Source organism: Calypte anna, chromosome 10 (assembly GCF_003957555.1).
Source record: "Calypte anna isolate BGI_N300 chromosome 10, bCalAnn1_v1.p, whole genome shotgun sequence".
Classification (NCBI taxonomy): Eukaryota; Metazoa; Chordata; class Aves; order Apodiformes; family Trochilidae; genus Calypte; species Calypte anna.
The window spans coordinates 21,789,841-21,810,738 of NC_044256.1; the positions used below are offsets into that span (position 1 = coordinate 21,789,841).

The 20,898-nt window shown below is 39.5% G+C and overlaps 1 protein-coding gene across 1 annotated transcript in view; it reads left to right on the forward strand.

Annotated features, from left to right (window-relative positions):
* Window positions 1-19,806, forward strand: part of IQGAP1 (IQ motif containing GTPase activating protein 1) — a 50,037-nt gene extending 30,231 nt beyond the window's left edge. The window contains exons 16-38 of the mRNA XM_030456697.1: window positions 92-182; window positions 1,364-1,531; window positions 1,886-2,028; window positions 2,361-2,531; window positions 3,632-3,715; window positions 3,807-3,878; window positions 3,982-4,051; window positions 4,491-4,699; window positions 5,191-5,346; window positions 5,507-5,670; window positions 5,997-6,221; window positions 7,407-7,547; window positions 7,641-7,725; window positions 9,978-10,210; window positions 10,955-11,087; window positions 11,436-11,538; window positions 12,663-12,798; window positions 13,728-13,815; window positions 14,268-14,480; window positions 15,567-15,733; window positions 16,370-16,492; window positions 16,902-17,010; window positions 17,929-19,806. Coding sequence (XP_030312557.1) covers window positions 92-182; window positions 1,364-1,531; window positions 1,886-2,028; window positions 2,361-2,531; window positions 3,632-3,715; window positions 3,807-3,878; window positions 3,982-4,051; window positions 4,491-4,699; window positions 5,191-5,346; window positions 5,507-5,670; window positions 5,997-6,221; window positions 7,407-7,547; window positions 7,641-7,725; window positions 9,978-10,210; window positions 10,955-11,087; window positions 11,436-11,538; window positions 12,663-12,798; window positions 13,728-13,815; window positions 14,268-14,480; window positions 15,567-15,733; window positions 16,370-16,492; window positions 16,902-17,010; window positions 17,929-18,042 — 3,198 coding nt within the window. The 3' untranslated portion in view covers window positions 18,043-19,806. The remainder of the gene's footprint in view (window positions 1-91; window positions 183-1,363; window positions 1,532-1,885; window positions 2,029-2,360; window positions 2,532-3,631; window positions 3,716-3,806; window positions 3,879-3,981; window positions 4,052-4,490; window positions 4,700-5,190; window positions 5,347-5,506; window positions 5,671-5,996; window positions 6,222-7,406; window positions 7,548-7,640; window positions 7,726-9,977; window positions 10,211-10,954; window positions 11,088-11,435; window positions 11,539-12,662; window positions 12,799-13,727; window positions 13,816-14,267; window positions 14,481-15,566; window positions 15,734-16,369; window positions 16,493-16,901; window positions 17,011-17,928) is intronic.
* Window positions 19,807-20,898: the final 1,092 nt, after the last annotated feature.

Genomic DNA, 20,898 nt, shown 5'->3' on the forward strand with positions numbered 1-20,898 from the left:
GAGGAAAACTACAATGTTGGCCATTGTTTAGCATGGGTTATTTTACTTTGCAAAGTAAAGTGATACTCTTTGCCTCACATGTTCTCTTAAGGACACACAGGACGAAACAGCTGTACTTTGGCTAGATGAAATTCAGGATGGGATTCTTAGGGCTAACAAGGACACAGAGGAGTCTGAGAGATGTAAGTATTTCACACACAATACTGCAATTAATGCCCATTATCAACCAAACACTGGTTACTCGAGAAGAGTTTGGGAGCTAGAATTACCATGTGAATGTGTCAAAGAAAATCACATGCACTTAGGTGCTACTTGTGTAGTCATTTTTCTTTGAAGAGTGAATGTCAGCTTCTTCAGATATTAAGTTTCTTACCTGTTGTGGGTATATGCCATTTATTGAGTTTTGCATGTGATCATATTCACTGACTAGGCAAGTCTGTATCCAGTTGTCATTTGCATTTAGTTGCGTGTCTCTGTGGATTGTTGGTTAGGTTTGAGAATGTACACATGCACACTTTAAGTGCTGTTTTCTGGTGCGCATTACCTTTTGCTTGTGGGATATACTGTTGACTTGGTTCTATGAAGCGTTTATACTGTACCTCACATCTTTTTCAAATACAGACGATAGTACCCACCAGTGATACCCACTTTTGCTCCTTAGCACCAATGCAGGTGGACTGATCCACCCATTGTTACATCCCAGTCTCTGTACATCTATACTGATGTCTTTTTTGCCTCCAGAAACAATGAAGTAACTAACACTCTCTGCTTTACTTGGACACTCTCTGCTTAACTTGGCTTTGTCTTTTTTTTTTTTTTTTAATGGTCTTTTTTGGGAATTTTTGTGTTCCAAACAGAAGCTTTCTCTTTAACAAAATATCAGGGTTTTTAAAGTCTTCAGTCTACACTCTAATGTCCTGTTCTCTGCAAATGTTGTTTATATGCCTGTTCTCTGTATTTAGTGCTTCAGAGTGCCTGTTTTTATGTTTTTAAAGTACAGTATTGTTCTGTTTGTATTTACCCTGTATCTCTAATTTTCTGTTCAACAATTGCACCTGACTGCTGGCCTTGCTTGAGCTGTACAGTACTGATAAAGTGATTAGTCACCTTATATTTTCCTTGATTCTGTTTCTTCATCTCTGGTATGCTAATAAAATGGGTTTTTTTCCACTTCCAAAACTTCTGATTTGATGTTAGGCTGAGAAAGTTATACAAACATGCACAGTTGCTTCCTTCTGATTCTGCTTTGAATAGGTAACTGTACTGAAAATGAAATCATAAATATGTGTGTATATACACATGCCAACTGTAAGTCACTGAGCCCCTGAATGGCAAGATAACCTGTTTCTTTCTGTTACCAAAGTCTCCTTAGGAATTCTCTCCATTAATGAAGCTGTAGACAATGGTGATGTTAGCCAGACCCTGAGTGCCTTGCGTTCACCTGATGTTGGATTATATGGAGTCACTCCAGAATGTGCTGAGACATACCAGCAAGAGCTGTCCAAAGTCAAGACAAGAAAAATGGCAGCAGGTGAACCTCAAGTAGCTAACTATTAGTGAGAAAAGGTCAAGGTTATTGCATGTACAATTGGAAAAAAATACTCTGGGGAGAAGTCTTGTGTTACAGTTGGCAATTGTGGATGCTTTGTGAAATAAAGTTTAATAAAAAAAATAGCAAACAGTAGAATGCTTTCCACCTGTAGAATGTGGTGTGCTTAGACAGTTCTCATACGAGATTATTTGGGACTCTGAAACATACCTTGGAGTTCTCTGACTTGGAGGAATGAGCATCTGTGTATGTGGATGTCCTAGTTGTAACATTTGTATGTGGAAAGATAAGGTACTTGTCTAGTTTTGAGACTTACACTGTGGTTTCTGCTCTTAGGGGCCAATGGCAGTGAATGGGTGAAACACTGGGTAAGAGGAGGCTACCATTACTATCATAACCTGCGGACCAAAGAGGGAGGATGGGAAGAGCCAGTAAAATTTGTGCAAAATGACACACAGCTGTCACGAGAGGAGATACAGGTAGGATAGATAACACAAGTTTTCTGAAAAGTTAATGTTCTTACTATTCCCATCCTTGGTGTCTAAGAGAGAATGCTTCAACTCCATAGTTATGTTAACAAGCTTAGCAACACATTTATTTCGTTGGGCATGATCAGATTGTGTGTGTCCCATTTCAGAAAAATTTCTCCTATTGGTAAAAAGGTACCTGGACCATGGTATTGTTCTTCACTGAAAGGCAAGTTGGAAGTTTCTTGTAGGTGCAGTACAGGAAGCTGATGTAACTAACATCCTGTTTCTTGTATCTGCACTCTCTTTCTCTGGCTCTTCTTTCTATCCTGACGATAATTCAGAGCACCATATCTGGAGTCACTGCAGCGTACAACCGAGAGCAATTGTGGCTGGCCAATGAGAACCTGATTATGAAACTTCAGGCTTGCTGTCGCGGATATCTTGTTCGCCAGGAGTTCAACTCAAGAATGAATTTTTTGAAGAAACAAGTCCCAGCAATCACTTGCATCCAGGTAATCATATACTTTGATTATGTTTGAAAGTTGTACTCTGCAGTTGTTTTCTACACATAAAGTTGTTGGCAGTTTTTTTGTGCAATTCAAACAGTTACGGCAGCACACAATTGTCTTCACCTCATTTTGCAAATTATTTAAAGGTGTTACCCTTCTCCCAAAGAGTTTTGGTAAATTATTTACTTTTCCTTGTCAAAAATAATTAATTAAGTCTTCTCAGGCTTAAGTGGAGAGAGAAAATCTTACATGCGGAGTTTTGTGTATTGTTTTATGATCTGATATAGTGCTTTGGGAGTAGGGCAATATGTAGTATGTCTTTATGGATCACATAAATAATATTAATACCATGTGATTAATAATGGGTTGAAGAGAAACAATAGGGTTTTCAGTACTCCTGAGTAAGAATTTTCTCTTGAAATTTGTCCAGGGATTTGGAGGATTGAGGACCTGAAAGAGAGAGTGGGATAATTCACCATGAGGTTGGGCACTTTTACAGGAGAAACAAGGAAAAATCTTTCTATGGTGTTGTAATTGAAATGTATGCAAATGAAGAGATGCTTTGCACCCCATTACCACTTCATTATTTGAGCAGTATCTGTGCCGTTTCCTTTTGCTTAAGTGCTTTGCGTGTTAATTTGAAAAGGGCCCACAACAAAATCCCCCAAACCACACTCAGATCATTAAAGTGACACCCTCCCCCTCTAAGTACAGTCCAGCCCCTTGCCTGACTTCAGTTCCAAGGATCAGTAGCAATGAGTCTGCACTGAAGGCTTGTAATGTAAGATCACAGTTCTTGCCAGCAGCAGCATGTGGTGCACGATCTTGTGAAAAACAGTTTGTCAACTTCACTGTTTCACTGGATCCTTTATCTCCAGTTGTGCCTCAGAAGGTCTGGGCTCTACATGGGGTAATATCAAGTTTCTCATGATTACAGTTGGTGAAATAGTGTATGCTTCTCACTGTGTATCTCTTGATAAGCATGTCTCCCTCACATTTTACTTGGTCAAAAGGGACGTTAGAGGAGCAGAAAGAAGCTCAGATTTGGAATTACTTCTCTTTAATTAGTAAAGTAAGTCAGTGTGCTTTTTTTGTGTTTTCAGTCCCAGTGGCGTGGCTATAAGCAGAGGAAGGCATATCAAATTCGTTTGGATTACCTACGAGCACAAAAGGACCAAGTAGTAAAGGTAGCGAAGGCTTTCTGCTAAATTTTTTGAAGCTTTTGGGTAGTGAACTTTGTAAGGAAGTTATCTGAGTATTTTGATTTTCCTTCTATAGATTCAATCAATGACCAGGATGTATCAAGCCAGAAGACGTTACAGAGATCGCCTGCAGTATTTCAGAAATCATGTAAGAGATTATCTTGTTTAAGTGGATTAATTACGTGACTTTTGTGCTCTGTAGAATGAGGTCAAGTGCTTTTTTTTTTTTTTTTTTTTTTTTTTCATCCTAGATAAATGATGTTATAAAAATTCAAGCCTTTATCCGAGCAAACAAAGCTCGAGAAGACTACAAAACCCTCAGTAAGTATTGCCAAGAAGATAAAACTGCTGTGCCTTGAATCTCTTTGTGGGGAGATATTGCTGGCATGATCTGTAACATCAGGACAGTTTCGAAGAGTGACTGGGATGAAGATGGTAGGGCAGTGCAGAGACTAGGCAGCTTTTCAGGCTGAAGGAAAATTTGACTCCTGCTGATGCTTTTGCTGCTGAAAAATAGAGCTGTAGCTTTCCAGTAAGCTTTGATGGTGTGGACTATCCTAGCCTGATACTGACTTAGTTCTTTACTGTTTGCTTTTCTCATGATTTACTCAAAACAAAGAATTCAAAATGTAAGAAGCTGTGTAGACATGGTGGTGCTAATTTGATTCTGGCTGCTATTTTATGTGACATATTTAGACATAGCTAAGGCATGTACTTACTTCTGATTCCCATCACATGATGTTTTCTTGCCTGTTTTTAGTTAATGCTGAAAACCCACCTATGGCTGTGGTTCGGAAATTTGTTCACTTGCTTGATCAGAGTGACCAAGATTTTCAGGAGGAGCTTGAGCTAATGAAATTGCGTGAGGAAGTTGTAACCTTGATCCGATCCAATCAGCAACTGGAAAATGACCTCAATCTCATGGACATAAAAATTGGGCTGCTAGTGAAAAACAAAATTACATTGCAGGTAGGAAATGTTCTGGTGGGAGACCAACTACAGATTGAACTGACCTCAGTTGTAGTAAGCATGGAGAGCTCCTGGACTTGGATGTCAGTTAGAATCACAGAATCTGTTGAGTTGGACCCATCAGGTTCATCAAGTCCAACTCCTGCTCAGACTTAGTAGAAAACTTGCAGATTTTACTCCCTTTAGTCTCTTACTCCATTACACTGATGTAATATGTATCCCTGGAAAGAAAACTGTAGAAGAACAAGCAAGACCTTAAGCTAAAAAAGATAAGCCAACACTAGACTCCGGTGTGTGTTTGAAGACTTGGAGAACTATATTATTTCTTGTAGTTAAGCAAGTGACATGCCACAAGTTTGCAGCAAAGGAGTGTATTGTATAACAAACAGTATTGGAAAACAGTTTCATCTGGGAGACCCCTTGTGTGTGGAAAGGTAGGGTCAGGGTATGCCTACAGCTACTAAAATGAATACTCTATTCTTTCTTTCCAGGATGTTGTTTCTCATAGCAAAAAACTTACCAAGAAGAACAAGGAACAGCTGTCTGACATGATGATGCTGAACAAACAAAGGGGAGGTTTGAAGGCTTTGAGCAAAGAGAAGAGAGAAAAGCTGGAAGCCTATCAGCATCTGTTCTACTTACTTCAGGTAAGCAGCTTCTAATAGTGCTTGGTAATCTGTTGTCATAGTGTCTTATATGACTTGGCACATTCTTTGCTTATGCACTCTAATGTTGAGCCACCATAGTTCTTAGTGACACTGGCCTGTGTGGACATGCACACTTATGTGATTTTTCTTGTTGTTTTAGACTAACCCAACCTACTTGGCCAAGCTGATTTTTCAGATGCCTCAAAACAAATCCACAAAGTTCATGGATTCTGTCATCTTCACACTGTATAACTACGCATCCAATCAAAGAGAGGAATACCTGTTGTTGCGGCTTTTCCAAACAGCATTGCAGGAAGAGATCAAGTATGTGGTAGCATACAGCACGCTCTTGCTGTTGAATCAGTTTTGGCAGTTGCTCAAATTGAGGCAGTTTTCACCTGATGTCTCATGCTAATATGCAGACAAGGCTAAACTGTCACTTCATTGTCCTCTTCCTATTTAATATCTGTTCTATAAAGAAAGAGTTGAGGATGTCTGTTGTGGATGAGTGGATTTTACTTTGGTCAAGACTTCACTCCTCAACATGGCAACTACTTTTAATCTGGGGTTCTTTAATGCAGAGAAAGGTATCTAAAGCTCACAAAATTATGTGTATACCTTGTGATTCATATAGTTTCTTTCTACTTCAGATCAAAAGTAGACCAAATACAGGAAATTGTGACTGGAAATCCTACTGTTATTAAGATGGTGGTAAGTTTCAACCGTGGAGCCCGCGGTCAGAATGCCTTGAGGCAGATCCTGGCACCAGTTGTGAAGGAAATCATTGATGACAAATCACTCAATATCAAAACCGATCCAGTGGATATTTACAAGTCTTGGGTTAACCAGATGGAATCTCAAACTGGTGAAGCCAGGTATGGAAGCTTTTACTATGGTGTTTTTCTAAACACTGCTTGACTGCTTTGCTCTGCACAGTTAGTCATTCCAAGCCATCCTTGGTTTCACTGCATGCATCTGTCCAACTGATCCCGGCTTTCTCATCTCCTCAAGATGGCTTTCATCCTTGATGTATAAAAATCACACTCTGGAAATCGTGCTGACAGTACTGAAAGGGAATCTCGTTAGGAGATGGAGGAAGAAGTGCTTTGGGATGCTTTCTAACCTAAAAGAAATCATGGTTTAAAAGAAGTATTTGGTAGTTGTATTCTGTACCAGTCTTCTCGTGTCATATATAGCCTGTGCAAACTGAAGTGTTATTTGCAAGCCACGAGAAAACGTCTTTTGCTGGAGAAGCGTGACATTGCAGTTCTTTTAGTCCTAGCATCTTTCTAGTTAATGTCAGCCACTGGTGACAGTTGGATTATGCTACATGATTTTGTGTCATTCTGGTTTCTTTCTTTTTCCAGTGTATGTGATTTGCTATAACTTGAGCTTTCTATTGTGTTCTGTGTTGCTGTGGGGTTGTTTGCTTGTTTTTTTAACATGCTTAAGACACAAGTGAGTTTCCCCATTCAAAGCAGTCTGCAGCCATACATCTTGTCATACCTGTGGTTCAAAATTCTGGACAATAAAAATGCACACAAAGACGTGCTCAGGTCTTCCTCTTTACATGCGACATACGAAATCCTTTAAAAATTACCTGGTTTGTCTCTGTCTTCACTGGAATGCTACACAGTAGTTTCAGCTGATGAAGAAAATATATCTACACATTTGGCACTGCTTCCCTGCCAATGGCATATTACATCAATTTTACAGATGGTGATTCAGCTTCTGGTTTGTGTCCAAGCATTTTTATCATTATAATGTTCAAATATGTTGCTTGATTTTTTGCCAATTTGTTTGCAGCCTGAAGTACCAGTATGTGTCACAGGTGGCACTTTTCTGCCTCATATGCACATGCTGTAAAAAGATAGTTTTGAGTTCGCTCGGTGTTTTCTTACAGTGACCTTTCCCAGGGAGAGTAGAGGAAGCTTTTCCAGTTCCTTACAGATTAATTGAAGGCAATGCACAGCTCTTGGCAGCCAAGTGTTTCCATGTCAATCTAGAAAGTCTTCTAGGCTGTCCTAAGAAATATCTTCATGTTTGACTTTTTCAAATAGCAAACTGCCATATGATGTCACACCTGAGCAAGCTCTGAATCATGAAGAGGTGAGGATGCGCCTGGATGCCTCAATCAGAAACATGAGGACAGTGACTGACAAGTTCCTGTCTGCCATTGTTAGTTCAGTGGACAAAATCCCGTGAGTCTGGTGTACTGCAGTATTGTCCCTGAGAAGCTGTGGGTGGGTTTGTGCTTGCAGCAGTCTTATTTGCTGTTTTCTTTCTCTCTTAAGTTACGGAATGCGTTTCATTGCCAAGGTACTAAAAGACTCCCTGCATGACAAGTTTCCTGATGCTGGTGAGGATGAGCTTCTGAAGGTAAGGGTCTGAAAACCTTTGTGAGTAATTGTCAGCCCAATTGGCTGTGGCAAGCACATCTCATTCTCCTTTGTTGGGTGTATGTGTGGAGAGGAGTGCACGTCAACCAATGTAAAGCTTATTTATTTGCTTCTATGGGTAGAAAATGTTTCACATTGGGCTTTTGATTGTTAGCTTCATGTACGTCACCTGAGATGTAATACATTGTTCAGAAGGGGAGATACCCTGTTGTTTCTGCTTTGCTTTTAATATCTCGGGCATTTAGGGTTTCTTGACTTTCGGGGTATTCTTGCTCCTAGAAAGTAAACCTTGGGTTTGCTGGTTTGATCACAGCCAGCTTATTCTTTAAGAAAAAGACAATGACAAGTTAAAAAGTCTATGCAAAATTCTGAAGTACCTTATTCGTCTGTTTCCAACACTTCAGAGTGTTTTGACAGCAACATGTTGAGAGAGTCACTTCACATGATGTCTAGTCCATTTTGTATTTTGCATTTCAGTAGTTCTGGAGAACTAAAAGGATCCTAATAGTAGGTGCTCTCAGATGAGTATAGCTTTGGGCTTTTTGTTGAAGTATCTTGGGATTATGGCTTTTGGTAATTGTAAGGGCCTTTATATCCATGAATGCTTTGCTTGTTATTGAAGTTTGGATCTTAGAATACTTCACAACATCTCTTTACACTTCTCTGCCTCTGCTTCATTACTAAATAATTACCAATCTGAATGCTGTTTTCTTCTCTCTTCTAGTTCTGTGCTTTCCCATTCTGAGACATCGATTCTTTCTATGCAGGTGAATTAATTTCTTCCATCTGTAAATTAAGGTGGAAAAATGCAGTTTTCATTAATCCTCCTGATAACTGTCTACATGAAAGTCAAAACTGCAGTTGTGTGCAATTGCTACCTGTAGATTTTACTCTTTTTAGCTGCCAAAGTTACCCTGATACCTGTTCTTTTCCCCCTGCAAGTTTGAAAGTTTATTAATATGGTTGTTTCACAGATGTGTTTTCTTGTTACTGATGGAACACATCTTTGACTGTTGTCTTCCCATGACACAGTCATTGAGAGTACAGCGGGGGCTTGTATGAAACTGTTGTCAAAAACATGACCTCACTGAAAGAGGTTAATAATTTCTGGGGCTTCTCATCAATGGTTAGATTTTTTTTCCCCTCTGATTTCAGTTCTTTTATTTACTCCCTGGTCTCTCCCGTGAATTTAAATTATGTGGAAAACAGGTGAAGCCAAGATTCAGTGACCTGGCTCTCTGCAAGTTTCTTTGAATCACAAGAAAATACCCGAGCATACAGTGTGAGAACTATCACTTTACATCAGCATGTTGGGTTAATTCTTTTTCATTGCTGGAATTACTTTTGACAAAATATCAGGTACAGGTTAGAAGTGCATTTGGGAACATACAGAAAATGTGACATCTTTATTTTGGTTCCTTGAAGTTTGTTGCTGCTCACGTTTGACCAGGTAAATAAGATTTTGAAGTGTCAAATGCCATTTTTCTTCTGTTCTGATTTTCTTACCTCTGAATTAAATGTGGGGTTTTTTTTGTTACTCTTTCTAACTTTTAACTAAGGATCTGCTGGAAAATGTTGCTGGCTTATCAAAGAATTTTTCTGAAAGAGAAAAGGGCTTTGGAGAAGTAAAGGAAAGTAGTTTGCTTAGTTTAGCTTCTTCGTGTGTCATGCTTCCTCACCGTTTTTGCCTTGTTGGAGATAGTGGCTGTTGCTGCATGCTTCTCTGACTTAGTTCTTATTCCATAATGAAACTGCACTACCAGGTTTATCTATATCATGACTGTTCTGCCCTCTGTTAGAATAACTCAATTATGTTTACTATTCCTGATAGATTGTCTCATGGTCATATGAGTAGTCTGTTGGGAACCTGTAGTGTCTCCTGTCTGTGCATTTTTGTAAGTTAAAAGTGTTAAATATTTATGCATAGAAATATCTGCAGCTGTATTGTCCTTTGACTGGTAGTGCTCCGTCTTCACTCTTTGCTTTGACTGTCCTATTGCATCGTAGTGTGTGTTTGGTTTTGTTTTTTTTATTATGCTTTTTTTATTTTAATTTTTTACACTGGATTCCTTGGGATAGTATGTGCTTGTATACAGCAGCACAGCAGAACCTTGGAAGGGCGTCTGGCTTACAAGGAAATAATGTATCAAATTAACAGAGTAGTTTCAACAGAATTTAGTTGGGCTTCAGATTGTTCCTTGGTGCATTTCTTCTCTATCTGACTTTTCCCAGATTGTTGGCAACTTGCTCTATTATCGCTACATGAATCCAGCCATTGTGGCACCAGATGCGTTTGACATCATTGACCTTTCAGCTGGAGGTCAGCTGACCACGGATCAGCGCAGGAACCTGGGTTCCATTGCAAAGATGTTGCAGCATGCTGCATCCAATAAGATGTTCATGGGAGACAATGCACACCTAAGCATAATTAATGAATACCTGTTGCAGTCATACCAGAAGTTCAGGTAGATCATCTAATTAAGCTTGAAAGTTTGGCAGAGGGTAACACTGCAAGTAAAAATCAGTAATAATAAATTTTAAAGATGATAAATTTTCTCTTTCTCAAATGTGCTGCCTGTTAAAAATAAGAGTTTGCACTCTAGGCTGCCATAAGTGTCAGCGACCGTGAGATAAAACTGTACCTGTAATTTATGAACAGTACATTATATGCTCATGAGATTGTGAAGTCAAGTATCTTTGTGACTCGGTAGTTTCCATCATAGAGGTTGCTTTTGCACACCCTTGTTGTGACACTTTGGATTTGGACAACTAGAATACATTTTTCTCTCCTATCTAAACCCTTGGTGTAAATGAAAACCTAGTAGTTCTCAAGAATAAAGCAGGATGGCATTTAGCTGTTCATATCATTGAAGTAAGCTTTATTAAAAAATCGTGGTGGTATACGTTGTGTTTTCTAAGAGGGAGCAAGGGGTGTTACTGCGGTGGAGGGCAGTACAAGGTGTGAACTAGGTTACCAGAGCCATATACCTGTCCTGTGAATGCTGAAAAATGAGCTAATGTCATTAATTGAACTTATCAGGTTACTTCTGATGTGTTCAACTAAAGTGGACAAGCTGTAGTAATCTGTAATGTACTGTAGTTTAAAGAGAGACTATACCTGGGATTGTTAATGGGGAATTATTGATGTTGATACATCATGTGATTCCTGAGTCATCCTGATTGTTCTTTTCTCCTCCTTTTTTCTGAAGGCGTTTTTTTCAGACTGCCTGTGAGGTTCCTGAATTACAGGATAAATTTAATATTGATGAATATTCTGACTTGGTGACGCTCACTAAACCAGTTATTTATATTTCTATCGGTGAAATCATCAATACACACACTGTAAGTATATATCGGTCAAAGTTGCTCCTGATAAGCAGTGCTTATGAAGAAAATTCTGCTTCTAGCTGAAACAAAGAATTACCAAATTCAAGACCAAAAGTTGTCTTTTGTAGTGTGAAAGAGCTTGTTGGCTTATAGAATTCAGTAATTGCTTGTGGCTTTTCTGAGTTTCTTCTGGAAGTATTTGAGTATGTGATAACGGCATAGCTTTGAATGTTGATACTGCTGCTTGAAGTTTAGTGAAATAAAATCTTTTTCAAAAAAATACATCAGCTCCAAGTAATGTATAGGTACTGTCTAGCAACGGATATTCAGTTAACAACATAAATGTTCTTTCTGTTCATCTAGTTGCTCTTAGACCATCAAGATGCGATTGCTCCTGAGCACAATGATCCAATTCATGAGCTGCTGGATGACCTTGGAGAGGTTCCTACAATTGAATCCTTAATAGGTGATCTAATTTATTGTCTTAAAATGAGCATGATTTATTGTCTGTATACATTCCTCTCATAGTATGGTAACAAGTTTGTTAAATGATGTGTGTCTCTATAGGGATCTTTTACATATGGACAAGTAACATTTTCTGCTTCCTTTAGAGCTTTTTTTAAATATGTTAAGAATTTTATCCTCTTTATTCTAGCAGGGGGAGGAAGGAACTGATGTTACTAATCTGTGAAAGCTATCTAAATATCTGAGCTGTGGCTCAGTGCTTCAGGATGTAACAAACACCGGAAAGTTGCACAAGCTTCTCTCCTTCCATGGTTTCTGTCTTGCTTCTGCTTGAAGTGTGAAATCTAGTGTGTGTGGGGCAAATGGAGAGTGTCTTTTGGAGGGGATGCTTTCACAGCAAAATGCTTATTTTGAGCTCACTTGTTGAGAAAGGTTGGAACTTTTTAAAGGAATGGTTGTTAGCACATTTTCTTCCAAGCCCTGGCAAAGAACAGAAGTGTTATCTGAGCAACCTTATACCTTGAGCTTAAGGAGAACTTGTCTACCTTCCCCATTTAATTTCTCCTGCATGCATTGTATCAATGTGGTTCATATGTCAGAGTTTATTCTTTCTGCAGCCCTTTATTAAAGCAGGTGGGAGAGGAAGCATCCTAACAATTGTTCTGGTGAAAGTTCAGAAACAATTACAGCAGGAAAATTTCCTTTAGACAGGATAGCTTACTGTGTTTAATAGAAGATGGTTGCCAACACAGACATAGAAGCGTGGTCATGTTTTTATTTATGAAGTATTTCTGGCAATTCATCTACTCTCAGTTGGAGAGTGAGATGGTGCAATACCGTGTGGAATATATATCCATCATTAAGGCATACAAACTCTAGTGACTTCTTGGTGCCTTTCTGGCTGGTGCATTCTCTGTTTTGTAAAGAAAAAGTGTAACATATTAGATGATGTTTCTAAAAGTTGTTCCTGGCTTTTAAAGGAAGGCTCCTTTAAAAGCCTGGCTTTTGATCATACAGGAAACAGTGTAGTTTTTCTGTGGTCTGCTATGTAGGGAAAAATGACAAAGTGTGGAAGTCAAAATGTAAAGAATATGGTATAATATATAAACTCTTTCTGCTTGGCAGGGGAAGGGTCTGGCAATGTTAATGACCCCAACAGGGAAATGCTAGCAAAGACTGAGGTTTCTCTCACACTCACTAATAAATTTGATGTTCCTGGTGATGAGAATGCAGAGGTGGATGCAAGGACAATTCTGTTGAAGTAAGTGAAAGGGTAACTACCTGGTATGTTTGTAAAGAGGTGGAGGAACCTGAATTTTCACAGTTAGTGTGCATGTGAAAATAAAATCCTTGAAGTGTAATTTAAACAAGTTTGTGACTGTTAATCCAAATACATTTCTAGCCATGTTCTTTCAATGCTCTGGCTGTCAAATTTGTCCCTGTCTTTGTCAGTGTTGAATTTTTCATTCTTTAAAAATCTATCTTGAGTGGTTCTGGCAGGGAAAAGTCCCAAAAAGAAAATTTTTTTAGATTTGAGTGAGTGTGACACTAGCAGTTGGATTTGCCTATGTGTGAATGATTTGTAAAGAGCATTTCAAATAAGATGCTGTTGCTGCTTCCCTGTTCTGGTTTATGATGCAGACCCCTGCTCTCTGCACTTGCTGTACCCAAACCTGACTGTAGGTGAAGACTAAGCCTTTTGGGGAAAATACAGGTGTTACTAGCTTAATGGCAGTAAAACAGTATTGAAGGGATTTCATTATTGCCAGACTCTGTTCTGGAGGACTTGGTACTAATACTGACTTCTGGTTACTTTTAAACAGCTTTGTTGCTGAGATGTAGAGTACAGCTCCCTGATGTGCTGATGTCTATTTGCTTGCAGTGCTGGGGCTGCCTTGGAATATGTGGGGTCAGGTTGTCCCTGTCTGAGGGGGTAATAGGGAGCAAATTGTATGCATGACCTAGATTATTCTTTCAGGAAACCAGTTTCTGGTAGCAGAGTGAAATAATCAAAGTATTTCTTGTGGTTCTGGTCTGGTCGAGTCTAAGCCTGTGAATATCTAAGTGCATGTCCAGGGATAATCTGACTTTAGGTGAACCAGTAACATTGGCACAGAACAGGATAGAATAGAACAGTACTGAAGGTCTTTCAATTGTAAGTTTTTCCTCTTGTTCTTTATTTCTTTGCAGCACAAAACGTTTAATTGTTGATGTAATCCGCTTCCAGCCAGGGGAAACGCTGACTGAAATCCTGGGAACTCCAGCTACCGCAGAGCAAGTATGACATGGTTTACATAGATATATATGGATATATTTAGGAATCTGCATTTCTCTGTTGCAGTGAAGCTGTCTCCACTGATGATGGAGCAGTACGTAATAGTAATTAGGAGGAAATATAGTGGAAATAATTTGCTTTTGTGAATCTTGCTCTTCCAGTAGTTAGAAACTTTTTATCTAGAAAACCATTTTATACAGCAGGTAGGCCTTGCTGGTTCCCATATGTGGAATGTGTTCATCAAACATGGATTCATTGGAGTCAGTAGAGAAACAACCAAGAAAAATGTAAAACTCTTTTGCCAGTGTTAGGTTGGAGGTCAGACAATCTGGGTGGTGTTGTTTCTGGTTTTTTGTGTGTTTTTGTTTTGGCGGGGGTTGGTGGTAGGGTTTGGATTTTTTCTTCACCTTACAACCGATCTGCTGGTGAAACTGCTATTTTTTTTCTTTTTCTAGGAAGTGGAGCATCAAAGAGCTATGCAGAAACGGGCCATTCGTGATGCTAAAACTCCTGATAAGATGAAAAAGTCTGTGTCTGTAAAGGAAGATGGAAACTTAAATCTTCAAGAAAAAAAAGAAAAAATCCAGGCAGGCCTGAAGAAGTTGACAGAACTGGGGACAGTGAATGCAAACAACAAATACCAAGAACTAATCAATGACATTGCCAAGGTACTAATTATAGTGGAGCTTTTTCCACAGTTCAGTGTTGTGAAACTGGCATGAGTTTTCAGGAGGAGTAAGTTTTGTTGTAACTGATTTACAGACATACAGCCTACCTATTACCCTAGCATTTCCACCTCTTGCCATTTGTGAACTCCTCCATTATAGGCCATTTGTGTTTTCTCAAGTGACTCTGTTGCCAGAATCTCAGGGAGTTTTAAGGAAAAGCATTACAGCTTGGTGGGGAAGTCCTGATATTTGATCTTTTTTCTGCTACTTTTCACTAATTTAAGTAAAGCCTCTACAGACTTACATGTGGAAGTTTTGCCCATTAACTTATAGACATCCAAGTTGTGATTGCTATTTAAATGTACCTGTTCAAGAATACCTAACAATAGATGGGGGAGCTGAGAAAAACTTGCAAAAGTGATCTAACATGTGTTTTATATCACATGTTTACCAAAAAGCTGTTTGGAAAATGTTAAATATGTAAAGTGAATCACAGACAGAATTGTCACAGTTGGAAAAGACCTCTAAGATCACTGCATCCAACTAAATAATTCCCTTTAAGGATCTGCATAAAATTCTTCTATTTCAAAAGATAGAAGTCACCTTTAACACGATGGGTTTTTTTCAGATTTTTTTTCAGATTTTAGGGTTATGTATCCTTAAGGACAGCTCTCTAACAAAGAAAGATAAGGAAGTCTGTGTTGTGCTTAGGCTGTAAGGTACCTTTCCAGCCCCACAGTGGCAAAAATTGCTGTCTTCCTTTAGATCACTTTCTGTCAGTGAGCATTCTAGTCATTAGACTAGTCTAAATGCCTTAGAACACTTCTAGTCACTTCAAATAGAAGTTTTAAGAAAGCAGAAAGAAGGTTCAAATTAATTGCTTTGTGTAGAGTTGTTTAGTTCAAAAAACTGCACAGAAAAGTGGTGACACTTAAACTGGAGCAAGTTGCAACTGAGAATTCCAGTTTGTAGCATGAACCAACATTAAGCAAAATCAAATGGTGTGTTCCAAAGATTACGTGCTCTTCAACCAACTGGAGAGCTTGAATGACTTTAAGTCTCTGTGTGTCTTCTCCTGTGGTTCAGGATATCCGAAATCAGCGTAGGTACCGTCAGAGAAGAAAGGCAGAGCTGGTCAAGCTGCAGCAGACATACAGTGCCTTGAATTCCAAAGCTACTTTCTATGGGGAACAAGTGGATTATTACAAAAGCTACATCAAAACCTGCTTGGATAATCTGGCCAGCAAGGGCAAGTAAGTGTCTTGGAGACATGCCATGCCTGAAGTAGGAAGCATTTCTACATTGTTGCTGGGAACAATTGTAAAACCATCTCCTCAAAGCTCTCTATAGAGGGGTCTCAGCAGTGGTGGGTAGTGCTCCAAATGAGGTCAAGAAGATGGACCTGAAAGAATTTTGGTCCCTTGTGGAGAGGGGACTGGAGAGAGTCCATTGGCAATGAAGCAGATTGCCCATAATGCACATGGTGGTCAGTGAGTCTGTCCTGCCACCCTTTCTAGGAACAGAGAATTAAAATATCTGGGAAAGCACTGGACTGCCTAATGATAGATGGTGCTGCTTTCTATGAAGTACCATGTGGTAATGTTTTGGGTATTTTTTGTTTGGTTTTATTTTCTTCTCCTGTAGCATAGGAGCGATGGGTAAATAGTGAAAAATCGAATATCTGATATGAGCTACAAGTGCTTTCTGGATAAACTCACTAGTAGAAATATATCATCAATGATCTGCGTTACTTATAGTTAATTAGCTATGATGGTTCTATCCCATCATCCAAACAGGAACGTTTACTATCTGAAATCTCTTTACTCATTTGATCATCTTGTGATTTTGTTGTTGTTGTTTTGTTTTTTTCTCGGGTTTTTTTTTTTCAGGGTCTCTAAGAAACCTCGGGAGATGAAAGGCAAAAACAGTAAGAAGATTTCTCTAAAATATACAGCAGCTCGACTTCATGAGAAGGGAGTGCTGTTAGAGATTGAGGACCTGCAAGGTAACCAGTGAGTATCTTTTAAAAATCCTTTTGGAGTTAAATTACCTTCTCAGAGGAAGAGGAAACCAAATATCCTATATTCTCATTTCTCTGAACATAGTCTAGGTGCTGGAAGTTGAGGAACAGAAGCTTTGAGATTGTGACAGACTGTCTTGCAGTTTTGTTCTTGGAACTTAACAGTGCTGGTAGACTTAGCTGTTAAAGGCATAGTTTTGGCAATCTGGACTCGCATCCCAATGGCCAAGAAACCGTGCATAGAAATCACTTCTCAGTTCTCTTCAGATTGAATTGCATTTTGTACTTTGTGCACTGAATGAGGTGTGCACGTGCAGCACAACTTACCTTCAGATTTCATCCCATGTGTTCTTTCCCTGTTCAGTAATGAACTGTGGTTTTTCATTTCTCAAATTTCTTAGGTTTAAAAATGTGATATTTGAAATCAGTCCAACAGAAGAAGTAGGAGATTTTGAGGTAAAAGCAAAATTCATGGGGGTACAGATGGAAACCTTTATGTTACATTATCAGGTAAGAACTGTCCTATTTAATAGTGCCACGTGAGTTCTGCTTGCTGCTGAGGGGACAGCAATGAGGGAATTGCTGTTGGTCATCCAAGTATAGTTAGCATCACTTCAAAAGCCTTGCATTGCCTTTGCCAGAATTTTTACAGAAGGCAGCAGAAATAGCTTTTTATGATTGTTTACTCCAGTATCACCCAGGCTGGATGGCTGCAGGAACCAGATTTGAATTTTGGAATGTGCACAACATAAGTAGAAGCACTACCTGAATGCCTTCTCCAATAAGTACTGTTCAAGAGCAGGCTTGCTGGAAGAAACTCATTGCCAAGATAACTGTGTGCAAGGAGTTCTGTTTCTCTGTCAGGTGCATCACTGACAGGAGCAAAGTCTAACTGGAAATTCTGCCTACATGAACACCCAAAAGACTCAGTTGGCATAATGTCAGTGGTCCTGTCAGAGATGCCATTTCTTTCTCTGCCCTAAACTGCAGTGCTGTAAGCCACCTGACTGACACCTATGGCAACTGAGATTTTTAGAAAGTAACACGGTGGAATGTTGTAATGTTTCACAGGTACACGATATAACTAGGCACGCAGGAGACCCTTTCTGAACATTACAACTTTATGGCTACTGTTCAAATGAAAATTGTGGAGATGGCTAGACAAGAAATTTGGCATTCTTAGAATTGTCTGCTATTTCTGCCTTTCTTTTTAATTATTACTTTTTAATAAATAGGATCTTAAATGCCTTAGAGGAACTTTGTTCTTCATGGAGGATGAGTGGATCTTTACGAGTCCCTCATTGCTCTGTCTTACTCCATGTGCTTTGTGATCAGATATTCCTCAAAATCTTTCTGTAGCACAGGGTCTTGTATATTCTTTCTAACCTTCTGAAGATTTTGCACTCATAGAAGCATTCTCCTTGGCAGGATCTTTTGCAGCTGCAGTACGAAGGTGTTGCGGTCATGAAGTTGTTTGACAGAGCAAAAGTGAATGTCAACCTTTTGATCTTTCTTCTGAATAAGAAATTTTATGGGAAGTAACCGACCTCTGCCAGCAGTGAAAGGGGAGATGATTACATACTTGCACGTACAACTTTTTAATGACATAGCTATGTATCAGTGTATGCCCATGCTGTGCTAAAATATATCAAATGTATCATGAAGGAGGACTTGTGAATTGACGACCCTGATTGAGTCTGCAGGGAGTTGGCTTATTTATGATCTGTATCTACCTTTGAAGGTCCTCTGAAAAGCAGTTAATTTAGAATCTATTTTTATATGGCGCTGGGGATTAAACTAATATTGGAGTATGCTTAGGACATCTGGATGCTTTATTTGTCTAATTGTGTGCTTCATGAGGCTTGAGTTATCGTTGCCTGTGTGAGGAGAGAGACTGCACTGCACAGCAGCTGGTTTGCCTCTGCAACTCTTTCTGGCAAGAAGATTGTATTCAGACTCCAATTATTCTCTAACAGCAATGACCAAAATAAGAAATGGTCAAGGTCCAGGTTACACATTTATTTGCAAGCTTGTTGAGGGCTGATTGCCAGGAAAGAACTAGTATGGTCTACGGAATCAGTAACTGTCATAATGGTGGCTGGACTGTTGGTGATTATGTACTATAGCCGCATAGAACAGCTTCAGTGTCTCATTTTTCTTAATTTTTTTCTTTCTATCACACTGTAGTGATTTACAGATGTCTCCTCAAATAGAGGGAGTGTGGAATGTATTTACTAGTGCTTATAGATGAAAAGAGCCTTTTGAGGAAGGGGAAGGAAATGTAAAAAGTCTCTTGAGACATGTTAACTTTCAATGTTGCTTGCAAAGCATTTGAAATGTAAAAATAAGGGTTTTTTTCCAGTTTAGAGCAATGTTCTTTATATATATATATGTATCTGATGCAATGAATATTAGGCTCTACCTGCCGATTTGTCAAAGGAAGATGTCTATCTTAACTAGGTTAGCTTTTAAAAACTTAAATTTTTCTAGCTATACTCAAGTCCCTGTTTCTTTTATGGCATTGATGTTGATTTTTTTTTTTTAAACCATGGTGTTGGTGCTGGGTGTTCTGCTGTATCCAATAAAAATGCAGAGACTCTTTAAAAAGAACTAAATCTGACCTTTAAAATCATCAGTTGCTCCAGCTCACACCTAGTTTTTTCCTTAATATTTTTTAAAAAGAGACATATCTCTTAGTTACAAATTTAAAGTTATTCATAGGTCAGTTGTGTTGTTAAATGACTTGGGTGAAGGGTCTGAAACACAAGTCTTAGGAAGAGAGGGATTGAGGATGTTGGAGTGAGGTGGGTGCTAAAACTTCTTCTACCAAGTAACAAGCGATAGAACAAAAGGAAATTGCCTCAGGTTGTGCCAGGGGAGATTTAGATTGGAACAGTTTCTCCCTGAAAAGAGTTGTCAGGCTCTAGCCCAGGTGGAGTCCCCACCCCTGCAGGGTTTCTGAGCAGTGGAAATGAGGTACTGAGGGCCATGGGTTAGTGGTGGCCTTGCCAGTGATGGAGGAGCAGTTGGGCTGGATGATCTTCAGGGTCTTTTCATACCAAAACAGTTCTGTGATTCTGTTTTTAGCCATGGATTTTTTTTTTTTAATTAAAGGAAAAAGCTCCATTTAAAAGATCCAGTCTCAGCACTTAATTCTATATATTTTATAATTTACTTGTGCTTTAGCTTTGCTTACTCCATTGCACGACTGTATTTACCATGGGAGATAGCTATATTATAAAATCCTCTTTATTTCTTGGTAAAATTTGTAACTTGCATCTAAGTAAAAAATCATTTGTCCCCTTGGATGGTGTGTGAACTGAGTGCAGTAGAAGCCACAAACACACAGGTGGGGCCCAGGCACAGTGGACTCCACACTGGGTGAGCATGGTGGAAAGGTTTCATTATCTGTGGCACAGTACAGGGTTGTATTCTGTGAGGAGCCGTGAAGAGTTGCCTATGTGTTGTACACTGCCAGTTTGAGTTCCCAGATGGATTGGCTGTTGCTCAATGCTGAGCCAGTCAGCAGTATTGGTAGCGCCTCTGTGGTGACTAAAAACTGCTCTGCAGAAGTTATGGTAGAGAAAATGTGAGTGGGAAACAGCCCTGCAAACACCAAATTCAGTACAGGAGGGGGAGGAGGCACTGGAGCAGAAATCCCCCTGTGATGAAGACCATGGTGATACAGGTTGTCCCCATGGAGGTCCATGGTGGGATAGATCCCATGTGCAGCCTGTGAATCCTGACCCCACAAATGTGCCTGAAGGAAGCTGTGATCCTGTGGGTAGCCCATTCTGGAGCAGGTGTTCTGGCAGCACCTGTTGCCCTGGGGCAGGGACCCCATGCTGAAGCAAAAGAAGGTGAGGAGGAAGGAGCAGTAGACACTTGGGATAAACTGACTGTGACCCCTGTTCTCATGTCTCCCCGTGTTGCTTGCAAGGAGGAGTCAGAGAAGTGGGGGGCAAAGATGAGCCCAGGAAAAAAACAGACACATGGGAGTGTTTGATTTGTTCTTATTTCTCCATATCCTACTCTGATTTTGATTGACAGTAAATTAAAGTCAAATCTCTTTTGTCAGTGACGATAGTGGGTGAATGATGTCATTGTTCTTACGTTGCCCCACAAGCTTTTATGTTGTGTTTTCTACTCCTGTCTTCCTGAGGAGGGCCAGGAGCGGCTTGGTGAGCACTAGTGGCTAGCAGAGGGCAAGCCACCACTGTTTCCTATCACATTCTGTGTCCATGGTTTTTTAATTATTGCCTGTTTTTTGTACTCCCATCACTTTTAAAAGTTTCTTTCTACCTCTCCATCCCCATTTTGCTAATCCTTGAATAAAGTTTCTTGAACACAGTCAAGACTCTTTTCCAGGGAGGGACAGGTTTGAGAGAACAGGATCTA